At 39.8% G+C, this 20,883-nt stretch overlaps 1 protein-coding gene and 1 long non-coding RNA gene across 4 annotated transcripts in view; one reads left to right on the top strand and one right to left on the bottom strand.

Annotated features, from left to right (window-relative positions):
* mdga1 (MAM domain containing glycosylphosphatidylinositol anchor 1) overlaps nt 1-20,883 on the bottom strand; it is a 185,554-nt gene that overhangs the window by 81,107 nt on the left and 83,564 nt on the right. For all 3 annotated transcript variants that reach the window (XM_086025950.1, XM_086025948.1, XM_086025949.1), the window contains one exon: nt 19,303-19,477. In XM_086025950.1, the coding sequence (XP_085882076.1) occupies nt 19,303-19,477 (175 nt within the window). The remainder of the gene's footprint in view (nt 1-19,302; nt 19,478-20,883) is intronic.
* LOC147150031 (uncharacterized) lies at nt 16,940-19,745 on the top strand. The gene is made up of 2 exons (XR_015086204.1): nt 16,940-17,305; nt 19,253-19,745. It is a non-coding gene; the product is annotated as an uncharacterized LOC147150031 (long non-coding RNA).

Genomic DNA, 20,883 nt, shown 5'->3' with positions numbered 1-20,883 from the left:
AATTCTTGACATTTGATGCCCAACACTACAAAAAAAACTCTCATCTGCACTTAAATGAATTATTTATTCCTTGCCCACTTCCAAAAGGTTTTTACTTCAATCTTTCAGTAATGTTTGATTAATTCTGATACAAACAAACAAACGCAATTTCACTAGCCTTGCACAAATAGCAAATGACAAGACACAAATGAAGCAAAAGTTTCACCTTGCCCGCTTGAAATTCGAGCTCATTTTGCTCTCGTTGCACTCCAACACATCATCAATAATTGTCCCAGTGGGTCCATAAATTTCACTAAATTGACCTCATCGGTGTGCAAAAAGGCTGCCTGAAATATGATCACGTATATTGACTGTAGGACAGGCGGTGTTATTTGCTGCCACGTCATGGGGATGCCAATTTAACACGGTATAATTCCCTTAATTAAATGTTAATTAAAATTAATCTCTCTGTAATGCTTCTCACCAAAGCCTGGTGGTACAACATTTGACTGTTCGAAGATGATTCACATTGTTAGAAACAACTGTTATGATATAATGTATATCATTTGAAATACTCAAATGTAACCTATTTGAGAAATTTGCTAAAAAAGAAAACTTTTTCAAATACAAATCAAAAAGTGGCAACCAGTGATAGTCGTACACATGTTACAATTGATCTTATATTTTAAAAATGCAGAGTGAAAGATGTCCGTATGTCTTTTTTGTGATGTTGTAATCACCACAGGAAACCATGCAACTATGAAAAATTTGGATTTATTCCTCATTCCTGCACATGGTGAGCTCAAGCTCATTTCAGTCTGACGCTGCATCGTGTAACCTTCAATATGGAAGTGTGCGTAAATAATTGGTGGAAAAACAAACAATGCATTTTAGATAAATATTCATTGATAATTAGAACGAGTGGGTTGGCAAATCTCGACTTCTTTAGCTTTTCAAATTGTAGTTGATGTATGTGTGTCATTGTGTTCAAATTCACTGCTCACTGAAAGAACATCCCGAACAGGCTGGAAGTTTTCAATCAGTTCAGACACTTTGTGAGTCATCTGAAAGAAAAGATAAATCAGAACTGGAACATTTGTTTCCTGTCCACCTCAATAAACTCAATGCAATTATGTTTGTGTGTGAAGATGTACAGCACTATGTGCAGCTTAAGTGGTGCGCAAGTGCACATGCACACTGAACATAGGCGCACAATTCAAGTGTGTCACTGTGCATTTATTTGCGGACCAAACATTTAGCAGATTCCTTTTTTTTGGGGGGAGCGGGGATGTAGATGTGACGTGAGCAGTGTTGCGTCATTCGTAAATGACACATTCAAGCGAAATTTTTTTTTTTTTTTTTTTTTGCATGAATGTACGAAATGGAATCACTTCATTCAGTTGAGCTCAGCTGCAAGCATGTGAGAAACTGCCCGCAAATGGCGCCACTTGCTGGGCGGCGACGGCGGTAGAGTAGGGAGGGGCCACAGCCCCACTATGGAGCAGCTTTGACAGTCCGTCATTACATGAAACCCATCTATGGTGCAAAATAGAGAATCGCTGATCCTGTGGTCCTATACTGGGCGCGAAAATAGACGACTACGCAGACGGGAAAAAAAATGGGCTTCCGACTCTGCTTAGTCCGGCTATGTTTTAAAGTTCCCGTCGATCGTTTATCGCCTCCAAAATGAGCATCCGTCATAGGCGGCTAGGCGGACCGGTCCGCCACATAGGCGGTATGCCCAGCTCTGGTAACAGTGACTGCAAAAAAGTGAACAAAAGGGTCTGACAGAGCAACATCGTCAGCAGCAACTGATTATCTTAACCAACAGGTATTAGCAATCTTATCTTCAAAATAGCAATTCTAAGACCAGTCCATCGAGTGACTCCACCAGGCGGCGCAAATGGCAACAATTGACAATGTAACTTTTTGCAGACTTGTCTTTTCTGTTTCCAAGAGTGTCCCTCCTCACTTGTTGTACTCTCAGCAGCCAGGGTGCAACAGTAATTTACCGACATGGTATTCAACAATGCCATTCAACAAGAGTCTTTTTTTTTGGGGGGGGGGGGGGTCTGGCACATTGCTGTCCCACCAGCCATGCTGCCCTGTGAAAACGCGCATTTTGCACATACCAAGAACTGCCACTAACTGTAAGTCTTTATGATCATTCATTTAGGTTGGGAAAAAATGAGCATCAAGCAACAACCTCTGATGTTCCTTTGAGAACAAGGTCAACATTATGTGCAAGGCTGCTAATTTCACTACCGTCACCATCCAGCTTCACAAAGTGGCTTGACTTGAATTGAGATAACTCTTGACGTTTTGCCATTATGAACCATTTACAGTGGATATAAACATCCTGCACACCCCTGTTCAAATGCCACAATTTGCGACAAGAAAAAAAAAGCCAGGAATTTCTAGCTAGTACTTACTGGCTATTTACAACATGCGACAACAATCTCATGTCTTCGTCATATATCTGAGCTATAGGGTAGGGTGGAAAGACTGAAGGCTTGTCCTACGGAAAAAAAAACCCCATCAAAGCCAGGCTGCATTTTGCAGAAACACAGTATAAATCTCCTAACGGCATGTGGGAAAATATGTTATGGCCCGATGAAATCAAGGTTGAACTTCTAGGCTAAAATAATTCACAACAGTATGTTTGGTGCAAACACAACTCTGCTCATCACCAAAAAGGCACACTAACAACAGTAAAGCATGGCGGTGGCAGCTTCTTGCTTTGGGGCTGGTTTTCGTCTGCTGGGGACGAGGCCTTAGTCAAGGTGGAAGAAATTACAGTATCAAAGCTCAATCGAACATTACCGGGGTGGCTATGCGCAGGAGATGCCCTCGCAATCCGACTGGTGTAGAGTTTTTCTGAAGGAAGAATTGGGCAAATATTGACACATCAAGAAAGATGCGACATACTACTATTAACCGAAATGACTGCGTGTTGTAATATAAGCCAATGGTGCTGCCACATAGTATTAGTTTGAGGGTGTGCATATTTATGCAACCAGGTTATTTTGTACTCGTATTTTTTATTTTCCCAATTTCATCGGAAAGAGGTGAATACCCACAATTCCTGCAGGTAATATAGAAATATACAATTCTCTACGTTGAGAGAAAGCTTGCGCTCTACCTAAAGAGTGATTTTAAAATCCCCACATAAGATCTCGCAAAAGTGACTTTGCATGATCTCAAAGTTTGTTTCAGCCTTCTTTTTTAATTCCATGTCACCTTAGTTACTCTGTAGAAAAGTCGTGTTGGACTATTTTACAATCACTTAAACATACTAGAATAAAATGAGGATGATTTTTTTTATGCACTTGCAACGCAGCTTCGGCTGTCTTTGGCAGGAGGGGTTGTGTGCCGTGCGCACACATTTATTTTTTTTTTATCCGTCTTACTTCGTTCGTGCTTCTTCCCCGCGGCAAGATTCCCCCGAGGAATCAAAATTTAGCACCAACTAAAATCTGAACGATTCCGGTCATGCATTTTGAACGTCTGACGGATCACACGCTAACAATTTCGGCCAGTCACGTCATATTTTAGTCATGTTGTAGCCACGTTTAGCTCGTCATCATCAATCGTCATGATGAAAAGGGATGTTAACGAAATAATTTCATCATCGGCATCGTTGATGAAAACAACACTGCTCTACAGTGTATCCACTTCATATACATTTGTTTTTTCTTTTTAAACATTTGATGTGAGTCAAGCCTCACATAATTATGCATGAGACACAGACAAACTGCCATTTAAAAGACATCCACATACCTCCTGGCCATAAAGGATGTTGAAAATTGAGGCGTGGTGTGTATAACCTCACATCGGCACCATGGTCATTTTTCAACCACGCCATGTCTTAGTCAAGGAACTCACTTCTCACAGAAAGATTGAGATGATGCACGATAAGCACACTGGGGCCACTGCTTTTAGGTAAAAATAATCCTAGATTAGATTTTTGGATACATGTGTTTTTTGTTGCAATGATATGTTGCAAATACAGTAGTTTTATCAGAATTGCGACAACATGACTGTGAAAAGAGGATAGAAGAGAACTGGAATCTTTTCTTGATTGAAAGCATGCAGTCACTCCAAAAGAGACATTAGGATTCAATAATGTCTTCCAAGTTGATGTGTTAGCGTCACATCCTAATATGTTAACATGCACATCCCCTGCACAACATGAGGAGCCAAACTGAAAGTGTCATGAAGACCAATGTCAAATGTTATCACCGCGTACAATCGCGGCGCATGGAGACTGAAGATTCTGCTGACAGGAACATTGTCGTACTCAACTGTATGTGCATGCATGCATACGTAAAGTCGCTTAAACTCATTCTATCAAAAACATCGTCATTGTAAACCTCAATGTAGGGATGCATCATAAACCTAACAATAGTGAGAGTAGGTCATTTACACCACATCCCCACCCTTAGAGACAAATTATTTAGTCATTTTCAACCAATTTATTTCTCCCAGCTGTCTGAAGACGTTTCACACATGTATCCCTTTGGTTGTGCTGGCATCAAACTGTCACATCTCTTCATTTCTACTTCGGTTAATTGCCTCTTAACAAACAAAAATAGAGCTGCTCTAGTTTGGGAGACTTTTTACCCCATTTAGGGATTACCTGTTCTGTGATTTTTAAATTGTAACATTCCTCAAGGTTCACTTCTAGGACCCCTTCTTTTGCTACGTCTGTCTTCATATTATTAGTAAATGCACTGACAGTAGGTCTTTATTGTGTTACTGTTATCTGTTGGTTTCTGTGAATCTGTGTATGTACTGTTGTTCATGACTTAAGACTTATATGACTTATAGCATATCTGATCAAAAGGCATATGAGTGGTTTGTTTACTAAACTTTTGGGGGGATCTTTCACATCAGCCTGGCATTAACTGAACACTTGAAATGATCCTTAAGGGACCAGTACACACCCACATCAGTTGCACGTTTTCAAACAGCACTTTTTTGAATGTGTATTTATTTTTTCACCCTTTTTTTTTTTTAAATGTTCTTTCATGTTGTTTTTCAGTTATCTTGTTTTGAAGTCCTTCATACATGCTCAGCCTGAAAATGAACACTTTATGGGAAATAAAACACACAAAATGAAATTCAAGATGGATATTTAAAAAGCAAATCAACGGTTATGAAAGAGCGACTGTGAGAAAAATCCACATTTATTATGATTCACTTTTCCAATTTAAAAAAAAAAAAAATTAATCCATTTGACATAATCACCATCTGAAATGTTGAGAAATGGCAAATGTTGTAGAAGAGTACATGACATGTTAATTGTCATATTAAGCATATGCCTGGAAAGCAATGACAGACTGATTGTGATTTGTGCTCTTCATCACCATCTGTTCATCCATCTGTCTGTCTTGACACCAACTATAAAACTTTTCCATGTGCACATTTTGTTATTCATGTGTAAGGCTACATCTCCAGCAATAAGCTTTTGGAGTTTACTTTTTACATTTTGAAAGGATAAAACACTCGTTGCAGTACATACTGTGGTGCATGGCATTTTCAGCCAAGAGTTAATTCAACTTTGCAAATGAATATATCTAATAGACGGAGGTGTTTACCTTTAGCACCTTATGCCACGCTTTATTGAGGAAATGACACCAAGCTAATTACAAGTGTGACTGCACAAGCTGTTAAAAAGCTGCTCACACACAGCCTGTCAGGCATTAATCACCAGTATTCAATAGACAAAGGTGATATACCGCAGGCTGTCACGCTGTCTCTCTCTTTGTAGTCTGGAAATAGATATTTCTTTCCCCATTTAAAATGTTAGAAATACAGTATGTCAGATCAATTTACCTGCAATAAGATTGAAGCTTATTTAGGTTTCAGTGTAAATTGCGGCTCATTCGGTCAAACTTGTACCTTAGTTGGAAAACAAAACATGACATGGGTCACTGAGCAAAAAGCCTGTCTACTCTGCTAATGCTCACTCACTGTGGATACTACGGCATGGCCCACACCCCTTAGCAGGTATCGGCAGGTTGACCAATGTGAAGAAGGCTTAATTAGAGAGGCCCTTACCAAAAGACAAACTAAGCAAGCCTCCATTAAGGAAGTCCTTTCAACTGTCAGTCACACAAAGCAACTGTAGTGGAGATTCAAGAAGAAAAAAGAGAAAAAGCTTAATATGAAATGATATGTTAGCCTAGTTAATCGCCTTGAAGTAGATTTCAACCGATTTATTTACATTATGGAAATGTGTTATAAATGTCCTTCATTCAATCGAGGAAAAATTAGGTTTAGTAACTAAATATGATTGCAATAATAGTTTTGAGATCAAAGAAACCTCACTTTCTGTATTTGGAACTACAGTACACATGTAAGAGAAACATACGTTCCCAGGATAAAATATGCTATTTGATAAGAATAAACAGAATGCTGTATACAATCTCTCGTGACCAGAGAACGGTAGCAATAACAAGCTACATTTACTCCATTACATTTACTTAAGTAACGTTTTGGATAAATTGTACACGTCAGAGTAATTTTAATACAATATTTCATGATGCATCAACGGTGTCTAGGGGTAAGTACAAGTGAAGGACCATTACCATTAAAGTGGCCATTGAAATGCTTTTAGCGTTGGTTGCTAAGATATTTTCACGTGAGTTGCTTTTGAAAGTATATGTCAAGGAAAAAAGAATAGTGAGGATATGTGTCAGTAAAACACATTCAGGAGAGCACTGCCCTGGGAAGGCTGGGAAAAAGTCCAAGGCCGGTGAGATTTCCACCCCACAGCGTCAGAGTTTGATTAATTGACATTGGTTGTTCTACTTTATCTATGAAAAGCATTGGTGAGCTCTTTGATATGAGTTTAAAATCAGACTCCGACTTGATATCTTTATGAGACAAGAAGCCATGCTGACGGCAACAACGAATCGATGCATTCTTGACAACCTGCCAGATATATTCCTGCGAGGAATGTTCAAAGTTCCCAGTGCACTCTGAAGGACATAAACTAAAATAATAAACGAAAGTATTTTCTGTAGTCAAGAAATGTGTGCATTGGGTAAACAATTGCAAACAAAAGACGTCTTTCATCCCATGCAGAGACAACAAGAAGTGCGCATCACTTGGACTAATTCTGTTTTGCTTCTTCTTTGGCTGTCTGTGTGTATTTCACCACACTTTGCAGTGAACTTTGTTTGACACTTCAATTCATTTATATAGCACTTATCCTCGTGAAGTCATTCACTGCCATTGGCAAATTTACTTGTCTTTTCATAGTCCAGCCATTCAATCCCAGGAATTTATTTATATTTTCTTTAAAACTTTTCCAAACATTAAAAGAGGTTGAGGTCCGCTGATAGTGTAGTGGTACACACGCCTGAGTTGTGTGCGGGCAGCGTGGGATCGATTCCCGCTCAGTGACAGTGTCTATGTGTGCCCTGCGACTGGCTGGCGACCAGTTCGGGGTGTAGTCTGCCTTCGCCCATTGACGGCTGGGATAGGCTCCAGCAACTCCCCGCGACCCTATATAGGATAAGCGGTTTGGAAGATGACATGACATGACATAAAAGAGGTTGTGAAAATGTCTGGCAGTGAATGTGTTAAAGGGGATGTCAACCCAAACATATTTTTTTCAAGAATATGTTCTATGCAAGCCCACTAGTAGAAACAAGGCATTCTAATGAATATTGCGTTTGTGTGTAATCCACCCGTTTTTGGTCATCTCTGGGGGCGGCCATTTTGTCACTTCTGTCGACTGAAAATGATATTGTAGTTGCTTAGGGCTCAGGTAAACAAACAATCATGGCTCAGCTTCAGAAAATAGATGAGCTGTGATTTGGTCGTTGCCTGAGCCCTGACAACTGTGATGTCATTTTCACTTGACAGAAGTGACAAAATTTAGAATTTAGAGTCATCAATTCACCTAAACCAGCTCAGATTGGAATCAAACAATTTGACCAACCAATGATTTCTACTTGCAATTTTCAGACAATGTTTCAAAATCGAGTCAAGGTCCAGCAGCATCCCACAGCAGTTTGTGTTCGACCTATGAGGTTCCACTATGTGCCTTTACTTTGTCTACATTGGCAGGCGTCCTAATGGAATGCAACCCACTAGAGAGAAAAACCACAGAGGTTCGAGGACAGAAGGCCACCCCTGAAGGAAGCACTTACGTTTATTCGATAAGACAAAGTGCATAGAGCTCAGGTAAAGAAAAGCGCGGTAAGCCTGTGATCATTACACAGATGCATTCCGACAGTCGGTTCATTAAAAGACCATTTGAGTCCAGACAATTGTTTCTGCATGCGTGCTCCATTTACAGTGCTACACATCATGAGTGCTTTTATACCAGCTATTTTTCACATCCCGCAATTGCCTTTAAGGCGTTTAAATGTGTTTCATCCAATCTTCTGCATAGGTTCCATTTCATCTTTGTGCTCAGTATAAACACCTCAAATCAAACACAATTGTTCATTAGTATTGTTTTGCATAATGATGCATAACATGTACTGTACACAAGTCATGGATGGGTATCACAGGCAACTAACTCGAGTGAGCACAAAGGTGATGCACTATGTTGTCTTAGTCCAGATCAACATTTTTAAGGAAAAAGAACAAAGTATGCTCACGTTTTGTCAGTAATTGTGCCCTGGTGGTTTTTACTTCCAAGCACCGCAGATGTTTTGTATCCAGCTAGTTCCATGCAATGCTAAACGTACTGCAGAGCAAACACGGAATAGCAATGCACCAAATGGATTGAGTTAATGAAAGCAATGCTACATGGTGAATATGTATCAGAAATTGTGTGATGGTTGCGTTGAATTAGAAGAAACAATGTCTGCAATCATAGTCCAAGTCTATAGATAATGAAATTGCTTCAGTTCTAGTAAGACATACGATACGGAATGCACTGCAACTATAAATGCAATGTATTGCGTAACAATCATGTGCGCAAGCAAACAAATTCACCAATGTTGACATATGACAATGACTTGCGCCAGCAAATTGTCGACACCTGCACATATCTTTCTTCAAATTGTATGAAATAATGAAATGAAACTTTAAGCTGTGTGTGTGTGTGATGTCACGCCAAATGTCATCAGATATCGAGAGACATCTAAAAGATTTACCTCCACGGGTGTCTCTTTCTTTGGCTTTTGTGTGTTTGTGTGCGCATGTGAGTGTGGGTTTGATGCCGCCAAAGAAGAGGAGCAGTCATGACAAAAAGAAAACGTGTGATGATAACTATAGAACCAGAAATTTCGATAAATAGACTCTTGGGAATGTTGAAATATTACTTGCTTTTGAACTTGTAAATGAACTAAAATATTTCCAATTCTTTTAAGATTAGAACAACTAGGAAGTCAACTGTCAGCTCAAACCCTCCGGTTTATAATTTGTGAGTGTGAATGGCTGTTTGTCTGTATAAACCTTATGATTAAATTGGCAATCAAGTTCAGGGGCATAGGCTCCACCTCTCCCATGACTTGAATGAGAGCGATTAAAACAAAAAAAATGGATGGATGGATGGAAATCAATTAACCTCTGCAAAATTGTTAATTTTGATTTTGGAGGTTCCACTGGACATGAGGGGAATATTATAACTAATGGCTGCAAGTCCATTTGCAAAGACAAGCCAAACAAGCAAGCTCTGTTAAAACTTCAGCAAACATAATAGTTCTTTAAATAAATGTGTTGCTTTTAACACAGTATGTTAGAGGATGCTCACAAAGCTTCCGACTTGATATGCGTAAAATTATTCGTTTTTCTCATAAAGCTGATAAAGCAGTGAGACATTAAGGCTGAATGTCACAAGAGAAGGAAATGCCCCGCTAGACGTTTCATCCGACTGAGCTTAAATATCAAAGATGAACTTAATAAAAAAAATGTATTCATGAGGAAAAGGACAATAGCTGGTGCACCTTTTCATATCGACCGCCTATCCATATCTATAGAATATATTTTTGCTTGTTAAATTGAAAAAAAGGACGGGAGAAAAGTGGCAATACGGGACTAAATTGGATTTGATAGAAAGAGAGACATATTCTTTTCTGACAACAATATCCTTCTCTTACGGCAATTACATACTGATGAGCCGATATAACCATGTCAGTCTTGCTTAAACTGAGCTGTAAAATAAACTTTACGTATCTTCTCTTTTCTTTTTGAAGTGAAACTTTAGCGGCTCAAGAAATAAAAGGTGTTCATGGGGTCAATGATGCGGATGTGTATAAGTGAGCGCAAATTAAATCCTTGTTAGTATTCTGACATGTTAGTTTCCAACAGAGTTGACAAATGCTATGATGAGTACCTGTCAGCCATGAAGATGAAAATAATCACTAATACTCAGCTCCTACTCACTTCATCTGTGTGCAAGTGTATTGTTTTTTCCATTTAGAACTTTCAATTAATTTGCATATTTGAGTGGCGCTGAACTAACTGAATAACTTGATGAAGTGAAGAATAATGTAAATATCGTTGATATGGAAAGATATAGGGTGGCCAGTACGCTTTGGTTTAAAGCATACAGTACACAGTACACACTGTATGTTTTTACACCACTTTATTTTGTCAAATTTCCGACAAAATTCTGGTGGTTTCAATTTCTTTGTTTTGTTTGTTAGGAACCTATTTGTTGGTTCTTGGAGAATAATGGAGATTATCATGATGTATTAAAGGTGTAGATTATCTAATTGATTGCCACTGAATTCCTGTATCTTCCGATTTTGTCAAGATCCTCACAAGATCCGGTTATTGGTGGCTACGTTTTTATTGTTTAATTAAAGGAGAAACTAAATGAATGAGAAGAAAAAACACAACGAGCACACTTCACAGCCAGCAAGTCAGAGTTGAAGCTCCATGACGTCATATCCTCCTTGTTCACAATTTCACCGTCGTGCTGGCCTCGCCCGGAAGATTTTCAAAGCTTAATGCTAAATCCATGATATTGTGTATCAATCTGAGAAACCGTTCATTGCGACATGGATATTTTATTGTTTAATACAACATATTAAAATGTGTAAACATCGTGTTCCATACACTTTAAGGGCAAGTACAGTTTCATTATGCACTACGTAAGGAAATATTCAGCCACAACACCAGTATTTGTTGGTTGGATGCCTCATGGCTTATGCTGAAGCAAGTCACATATGGGACATTGATTCCCCTTTATGTCAGTGTTATAAACCATAAAACGGGAGCTCAGTTGGCCTTAGCTATAGACGTGTGGTTGTTTATTCACACTTTGTGATGCTGCACACCTTCTGGCCAAAACACAGCAGTGTGCTAGTGCGAAAAGCCCAGGGATGTTTACACATTATCAACAGTATCACACCCAATGTAGCATCAAGACATTTTACCCTGATGGAGGAAGCAGTGACATAAGAATGATAGTGTGCTCATTTGTGAACACTTTGGCTGAAGTCTGCCTTCGAATAGGCCAGCCTTCTCACCCATGTATGCCGCCATTTCATCAGTACACAATCAAACACAGCAGTGACATGGCGGTGTGTCACCACCATGTATAAAATACAACAGTAAAGTCGGTGTTACAAATCAGCTCCACAGTTAGTAAACAAATGTACATTATTGGGCTAATTCTTTCATTAAAGAGGGAATCAACCGAAACACATTGTTTTCAAGAATATGTTCCCAGCAGGCCCACTCATTGGCCCACGGCATTCTGATTAATATTATGTTTGTGGGATATTTGTGGAATATGAGTTAAGCAGCAAAATCCACCCCTTTTTATCTCTGGGGGTGGCCATTTTGTCACTTCTGTCGACTGAAAATGACATCAACTGCTCAGGGCTCAGGTAACGACCGATCACGGCTCAACTTCGGAAAACAGGTGAGCCGTGATTGGTCGTTACTTGAGCCCCGAGCAGTTGTGATGTCATTTTCAGTTGACAGAAGTGACAAAATGGCCACCCCCAGAGATGGCTAAAAACGGGTGGATGAACTCATATTACACAAACGCAATTTTTATCAGAGTGCCTTTTTTCAACTAGTGGGCTTGCATAGAACATATTCATGAAAAAATTGTTTGGGTTGACTTCCACTTTAAGGGTAAAAAAGCATTATATTTGTGGATAATGGATAGAAGCGTCTTTATGACTTAATTTTCACTTTTGCATTGTAGAAAATAAGAGGCCCCTACCACCTAGAGCCGTAAGTCCCTTCGATTTGGAAACTAAAACCCACAATAATGAAAGGTTAGTTTCAGGGGTTGGTGTGGTCTGTGTACGATGGCTCCAATAAGAAAGGGTGGAAGAGATCAAACAAGTAACGACTCAACACTTACAGGTGAGAAGGTCTTCCCACTCATACAGCAAATTCAAAGCTTACTCTTGATTGGATAAACGCTACATGGTTCAAGTGAATCGAAATGTGATTTGGTGAAAAGCATTTCATAAAAAAGGACATTGTGAGCACTCTGCAAATTGTGTTTGAACATTTTGGAAAAAAAAAATTTCAAATGTATTCCATGCTAATTATAATCACATATAATACTGTGTTTAAGTGTGAGGATAAGAAAGTAGACCTTTGCGTCTAATATTGTATTTTAGCTTTGCTGTGAGACAAAGGACGATATCTCTGGTTTGAAGGGGCGCCAGTTGCCTGAGGCAGATGATAACTGCCTTTCCCTGCATGGATATACAGTATGACTTTGCCTAAGGAGAAATAGTGAGACACTTAGAAGCACCAAATGCAAGCCAGTGCTTGGCAGACTAATCCTGGGAGGACAAATTCAAATCAACAGACATGATCAATGATTTAAAACCACAAAATATATAAAGAAACAAAGCACACAACAACAATTGCACAACACAATAATCTTTTATAGCAAAAAGCAGGGGTACTGGTCAGGGAGTGTGTAAGTATTTAATCCTTAACAAGACACAGATGAGGCTCAAAATTAAAAAGTAGAGAAGTAAAACCGATGCAGAAGAGTCCAACAAAGTACCATTAAAAAGATGAAAAACAAAAGAAAGTAGGGGAGGCAGATCCCAGCGAGACAAGGCCTACTGCAACGCCCACAAATCACTTTAGAAAGTGCAAACAGAAGAAAATCAATTGAACGACAAATAAAACGTTGCACATAGAGCGAGAGGATGATTCACCGCTACAAAGAACGAGGTAAAAACAAATTGGAAAAGGTGAACAAGATGATGAGCAATGGGAAGTGAGCTTCCGTGCGTCTTGGCACAATGATTTACCTGATGGTTTTTAGCCTGTAACCTGCGGAAAGGTCAAGGTATCTTTTCAGAGTTTCCTTCCTTTTTCACACAAAAGTTTGCCTGCCTTCTCTGAAGCGCTACGTGTCAGTTTACGTTCTTCATGCTCCAGCTAGGCCATGTCTAAAGGCCCAGCGGAGACGCTACTAGCGTCAGTCGCCAGCACCCACGGGTTTTAGCCTCCTTGTACATGTCTTCTCGAGCATGCGAGTTGTGAGTCTAGGCCAGGTGTGGAGTCATGCCAGGGTTAGACAAACTCACTGGAGTCTGTTTACACGATCATGTAGGAGGTTTTTTTTTCTTTTTTGCAGTGGTACCTTTACTTATGAATTCAATTCTTTCTGTGACCATGTTTGTGACTATACTCGTATAGTATATCAATATTCACGTTCAAATGAATTGAAACTCCATTAATCTGTTGCAGCCGCCAGAATTTGTTTTGTTGCATGTTTTAATAAACAAAACAAAAAAACACTATAAAAACATAATGAAGAGAATGTCAAGAGAAACAACAGATTCAACTGAAAATCACACACACAGTACAGTACTGTACCTGTGTATTGACATGTGCCTTAAAAGGGGGGCGTGGCCTAGTAAGTGATATCAGGAGCTCTGACTCCAACTGGCAATTTTTGCTGCGCTTTGGCTTTCAACTTTGCAAAAAAAAAAATCAGCCAAGCGATGGCTAAGCTATAGCTAAAAAAGTGATAGTTGTAAGTATTTTCTCGTTGACTCGTTGAAATATTTTCTATAATCATGTCCAATGAATCACCATGATGTTGCATCTATTAAATAAGTGGGTTGTCATAGTGATTTGTACCACAAGCTATTATTCTACATGAATACAACCATCCAGCAAATTCTGACACAAATCTTCCAAGATACACAAATCAATCAATTTGTGTCAAAATTGTCAATTTGTCAACTGCCGTATGCAGTTCAATCAACACCTAATACCCTCATTCCCAAAGACAATCATTTACTCGCGCACTGTCTACCATATGTCATTGTTCAGTGAGCTGTCGACACATTCAATGTGATGAAGATGATATTCAATTAGAACTCTCTACATGACTAAATAGCATGTCTGCATTGACAGCAATAAATTGAACCTAGCAAAGGAGGCATTTGGGACAACTCAGTCATGCGACATAATCGGAATACCTTCTACCGTCATCATCTTCGTATTCAAAAGCACTGACCCATGGAGACCGCCACTTACCTGGTGATGTCGTGAGAAGAATAGCCACTGGGAGGACATCAGCCCTTTGTTCCGCCCCCCCCCCCCGTCATGAATACAGTATCATTTGTCCCTTCAGACTAAATGTGTATCATTGGTTGGGTCTCTGAACCAAGTCCATCCCTTCAGTAGAGGCTACATGTAGTTAACCCTCGCCTGCACACTGCCCCACTCTCTCAGTCGTTAGGGTTCCAGGTCATCGGTCATCTGGTTGATAACAGTGATCCGGTGTGATGGGGAGCTAATGAAAACTAGGGAGGGTGTTTGCAGTTGGGATTAATGGGTGGCTGAAGCGCATGTGTCGGATGGAGACCTGGTGCATGTTAGTAGCGGGTAGAAAGTCTGTTGTGTGTGAATTCTATGATTGGCAGATGATATACGATTGTTCTTGAATTACTCTTTAAGTAGACTGTCATTTAAAAGAGAAAAAAAATGATTGAGCACAGCTTGAAATGAAAAAATGTTAGGTTGTCGATTGAAAGGCAAATGAGTGTGTCCTTTTGAGAAATACTATCATTATTTTTACTCTAAGCACTTCCCCCTTCTTGGAATTCTGCATCCTTGTACATTACATACTTTTACTCCAGTCCTGAGTTTTTTTGCTCATTTTCTCCTTTCTTTTGTTAGTTCCATCTGCCATTCAGTCTGCTGTGCCCTTGTGCTTCCAGTCTGCACTCGCACGCCTTTCAAAATGTAAGTGCATCTTTTGTTGTGTGAATGCTCTTGGTTGGAAAACGCTTTCGTCTTTGTTTAGGCCTAGGAGCGATTATTTCCTGTTTCAATGTGCATGAGTGTATGCAATATATATATATATATATATATATATATATATATATATATATATATATATATATATATATATATATATATATATATATATATATATATATATATATGATGATGAACGAATTATCTCCAACAATAACTAAAGATATGTGTTTAAAACTCTGAATATTTGTTTGATTAGCAAAGTTAAGGTTATTCATCATTAATATGTGCAAGAGAACAGCAGAATGTATGTTTCAGCTTGGTCTTCCCTTTAGTCCAATAACTGGTCCGCTGGATTTACACGCCTGGGAGAATGTGAGTTTATATACCTTTTTAGGAGTTTCTTCCTGCCCATTTTTTTTCCATTCTATTCTGGCTTGGTCTCAGTCTTTAAATATTTTTGCCACTTACTCCAACCAACCAAACAACAAAGGTATTTTGTAAACACATTTTTTCCCCCCCGTGCTTTGACCTTTTAGGCTCGATTGTTGTAAAACTCAAGACCGGATGAAGACACCTTTCCAGGACTTTGTTTTGTTTTCTTTTTTTTTTAGAGATACAGAAGTTACCTCACTAATGGACCCTTTCCACTGTACACATTACAAAATGGCAAAAGTAGGAACTAGTACCATGTAGGCCTATGCATTTTAGTTCCTGATCACCTCGGGCTTCTGGAAAGTCGAGCCGCTACTCCACCAGTCGCAAACTATTGCTGGTTTCCCATTGGTCAAGCATATTCATAATTTCCACATGGCTGTAATACTTGAGGAAACACTCCCAGGAAGGACCCTGTTATTGTGCCTTTGCTCCGGACGTTGCAGTATAATTCTGCACTGTCTCCGTATTGCTGTAGTGCACGGATGTCAAACTCAGGGCACGCGGGCCAGATACGGCCCACGACATATTTTTATGTGGCGCGCGAAGGCAAATCATGTGTATTGATTTGATGTGTTTCTTTAAAATTGTCTTTACTGTTAAAATAACATATGAGATATTGCAATATATATTGTTACAAATCCCTCCTTTAAAATACATTCAAAAACAGTTTGCAGTGGTTTTTGATTTCAAAACTAGTTATCCATCAATTTGTTGGGTATATGTGATAATATAAGGCGATCATACATTGGTATGGGTGCACAGTCGTAACGGACCTCCGAGGGACACCACAATTATGATGTGGCCCGCGACAAAAATGAGTTTGACACCCCTGCTGTAGTGCCTCATTTTCTTACAGCCATGAGTCTCTTGCAAAGAAAATGTGTTTAGTGATTGAGAAGTGGACAGAGCGGACCATTGTTCTTCCTTTTTCCTGAAATAACTTTTTTTCCATTTGTAACTGGCTAAAATCGGGTTATAGTCTCTTGGCATATGAAAGAGATAGATGGATAGATGGATAGATGGATGGATAGGTAGATAGGTAGATAGATAGATAGATAGATAGATAGATAGATAGATAGATAGATAGATAGATAGATAGATAGATAGATAGATAGATAGATAGATAGATAGATAGATAGATAGATAGATAGATAGATAGATAGATAGATATTGAACATGTTTTTTTATTTGTTTATTTTTTATTTTTACTGAGTGTGAAAAATTGTGTTGTAGTTCCTTGGAAAAATAGAATGGACTGACACTATGTTGTCTCTTTTATGTTTTGTAGATGACAACCTCCATAATTTGTCTTCGGCATGGTGTTTTTTTTTCACCATTTATTCCGTTTAATGCCATTGAAAGAGCATCTTTTGTTTTTGGCTGCCTTCTCCCATCCACCGGCAGGAGTCTCTCCTGCTATCTTCTGCTACTATTAACCTGTGCTAATTGGTACATCGTTTTAGCTCTACTACCGAGTAGGAAGTGGCTCGCTATTGGCTCTGACCCCTGCGCCTGGGGGATGGGTAATTGAACAAGCTTTGGCCGTCAGAGCTAGTTAGCCTCACAGAAGTCCTGTCACTACTACGCTGACAATACAAGCCGTTTACTCTCCAGACACACCAGCAATTACCAGCTCCCCAGTTGAGGGGTGCCACGCTACCGCGTGGGGACAGGCAGATAGGAGTTGGTGGAAGGAGGGGGCCTCATTAAGGTAGGGTAGTGGATGAACGATAAACCTGTGTGTGTGGCTGGGTGAGAGTGTGAAGGTTAAATTGTTTGGCTTAAGAGATTTGATGTTAAGGGTTTGTGAAAGGCCATTGAGGACTGTGCACACAACACGACTGAAGACAAGATGAATTTGGTAAATGTACTACACGGAATAGTTTTTTCCGTGTTATAGGTCCTTGGAAAATCAGGCTTTAAAATGGTTATTGAAAGTTTTGGATCAATGAGGGAAGGAACTGTTTGAGGCAAGGGATGTCTGTAGTGAATTAATAAGGATTTTATGCCTGCTGGGAAATAAGCATATAACTGGAGGTAGGAGTGTTTGAGACTGCTCATTGTTGTGGGAGTGGGTGTATGGCAAATGGTCACATCTTAACCCGATGCCATGACCTGGCTCCTGGCTCACGGGGACAGTGGGGCAGTGACACAAGCAGCAGCACGGGGCCCCTACAACACTACAATGCTTCTCAGTAGTCCAATCTAAATGCAATACCCTAAAGTCACACTTGGAGTTATCTTGAAAAATGCTTAGACATTTTTGAGTTGCCATTTACAGTGTAGGGGGATGGGTTTAATGACCACCACCGGAGGACATACCTTAGAAATTACACAACCTGAATGCTCAGACCTTGTAAGACCACACAATTGTGGTGATTTGATCACAAATGCAACTTTGAATGCATCTAGTGTGAATTAGCAACGCAAATGCAAAAATGTGTCCCGGACCAAACTGAGGGGCTGTCTAATCAACTCCATGCCCACTGTGGAAGTACAAATGCATTTGTACACCAATAATGTCATATAGTTATCTCAGAGTCTGAATTTTCAAATATATGCTGCTATGAAATAAAGGTGTATTATGTATATTTTCTCAAAAACTGAGCGTTCTTAGTAAGGGTGGGCATAACTGATCATTACTAACAAACAAACAAATCGCCGGTAGTCATTTAACTGATTGTCAAGAATTCTGTTGATTGTGTGGAATTGGATTCTTAATGCTCATGTGACCTCACGTTAACCATTTATGATCAGCTCCTCTAGGAGAGATGTCCATGACAGGATTGAACCGGACTTACAAAAAAAGTCTGGGCTCGTCAACTAAAGGCAGACGATGAGTATTAAAAACAAAAAAAAAGTCCCCAACCTACTGAAGCTCAGTCAAAGCATTTGGTACATATTTCCCTGCACTTGTATTTATATAATTGTCATGATAAGTCGTTTTTTTTTTTTTTACATTTGTTTGCAATATGTCTACAATCACGGTATGGCGAGTGTCACTCTGGAAAATGACTATAGTCAGGTCATTATTGATGTCTGGGGAAAAAAGGAGATGTTGTAATATAAGAGATTGCTCCTTTCAAACAATGAAAGCGTGACCTAGACTACAGTTCAAATCAAGTCTTGTAAAAAAAAAGTCTTTAAAGATGAACTTTCAGAAATGTGAGCAGACTGCAGCAGGTAGTTTCAAGTCTAATGGCTTGTAACACTGCTGTGGTGAGAGTGACCTGAGAAGCATTGGGTTAGGGAGCCCGTACTGCTCGGACTAACTGTTGCAAAACGTTCATAAAATCCAGCTGATTTCACTTTTCACCCAGGAGCATCTGACACTTTTGTCTTTGGTAATTAAACCCAATCGGAGGAGTACACACCTGCATTATCTCTGCAATTTACTAGCACGTATAGGATTTTTTAATGTGTTGCATACCCTTATCTTCACTCCCAGATACCAAATTTCTACTTGCTCTATGAATCTGTCTCCCCTTCAATCCACCGGCTGTGCTTTTCATCCCCTCCACCGAAAGTCATCAGATACTCCTGGAAGCCATTCCCACCTGAAATCTCATCATCCCCACAATCTGTCTTTCATCTCTCTCTTCCCTCAATCGCCCCATCATCTCATCCCTGGCTTCCTCGGCCGTGGGAATGGCTCCAGTGAGAGTCAGCTACATGGGGAAGGATTGCTGCTCCTCCCAGTCTACTTACACTGCACATCTACACGGATGGACTTGATGGCAGCCACCCCCACCCCGTTGTCGGCCTTGCAGTAGTAGCGACCCCCCTGCACCCTCTGGATGCTTTCAATGCGCAGCGTCTCGTTGTAGATGGACGTCTCCTGGAATTTATCTGAGGCGCTGCCGGCCGTCTTTGTCCATCGTACCTGAGGAGAAGACGTCTGATTAAGTATTGGCGGTCCAACCGACAATGACAGATAAATAGAAAACAGATAAAGACAAAAACTTCCCTTCCAACTGTCATTTAATAACTACATTAATTATTTAAGGTATGACATTACGTTTCCACATCTTAAAGCTCAGAGAGAATTCCAGTAGTTTTTTTACCATTCATCATGTTCAGAGTGAGCCGGACGCTATCCCGGCTGACTGGAATGCATGAACATAATCTAACAATAAAAAAAGCAGATGGGATGAATGTGAATCGGTCCTTTAGTGATTCGTTTGTGCGACTCCCTGATTAAAGTTCTTTATCACTTGTGGAGATGAAATCAGCCAACGTCATCGAGTGGACACACAGTCAGTGACACTAAGCACTGCAGAAATTGCGGCGTCCATGACGCTCAGCTCGGACCATTCAGTGTTTGAGACAAACTCTATCAGGGTTTTCACGCTTGAATTATGCCGTCAGCAGACACGAAGCATCCCCTCGCCTAATCCACTACACAAACATACACTCAGATAGACGACAGCCTGTAAATTCATCGTGTTTGACTTTTATTTTTACTGTGGGTTTGTATGTGAGTTTACGTCCCATTAATCCCTATTAACCCCTCTATCAGTTATCAACCTCTGTGAGGCTATCAGCCATGTTATGTTGAGGAGGTCAAAGAGGATAATGGGCAAAAGTCACTGCATGTACAGTGTGTGCGTGTGTGTGTGTGTGCATTTGTGTGTGTGTTTGTGTTAAAAAAAAATGGTGTTATGGATTAGTGGATTATCAGGGCCCATGCAAATGCCCTGTGTCTGTTTATTCAGCTCTGTTTGTAGGAGGGATTTAGATCAGGCACTCTGCCATTGATCAAACTGGTCAAGGTGAGCAATGACCCAAACTCTGCCAAGCCATGCTTTAGTAAACTCCACTTGTGATTTCACTCTGTGTGTGCATTTGTCTTTATCTTTGTAAAAGACAGTGTTAAAGTCCCTGTAGAGTGAAAATCAAAATGTATTTTAAAATTGACACATCAAAAAGAGAAGAGTGTTTGTCAACAAGACTGGCAAATTTGGATGAATGAAAAAAAAATCAAATGCGGCTCCAAAATCATAACAAATAGAGCCCTTCTCCCAGCTGCCCGATGCTGTGGCCGTGTTTGTTGGATGTGCTGAAAACACAGCCTGCTCGACTCTTACCTGTCACGCAAATATATGTTCCTTTACGAACATTTGTGATCAACTGTCTGTCATGTGACACAAAGGCTGAATCATTTTTAGCATTAACTTTAATTCATGAGGACCCATGCACGACACAAAACCGAGTGAGGCAGTGGCATTTTCGGACAGCACCGACTTCAGTCTGCGGGTTTATAAATGGTTGAAAATACAGTACATCTTC

Source organism: Filicampus tigris, chromosome 3 (assembly GCF_054856515.1).
Source record: "Filicampus tigris isolate MCC_2025a chromosome 3, RoL_Ftig_1.0, whole genome shotgun sequence".
NCBI classification, from domain to species: domain Eukaryota; kingdom Metazoa; phylum Chordata; class Actinopteri; order Syngnathiformes; family Syngnathidae; genus Filicampus; species Filicampus tigris.
Note: the sequence above shows the minus strand (reverse complement) of the source record. Positions and strands in the feature narration are given on the sequence as shown.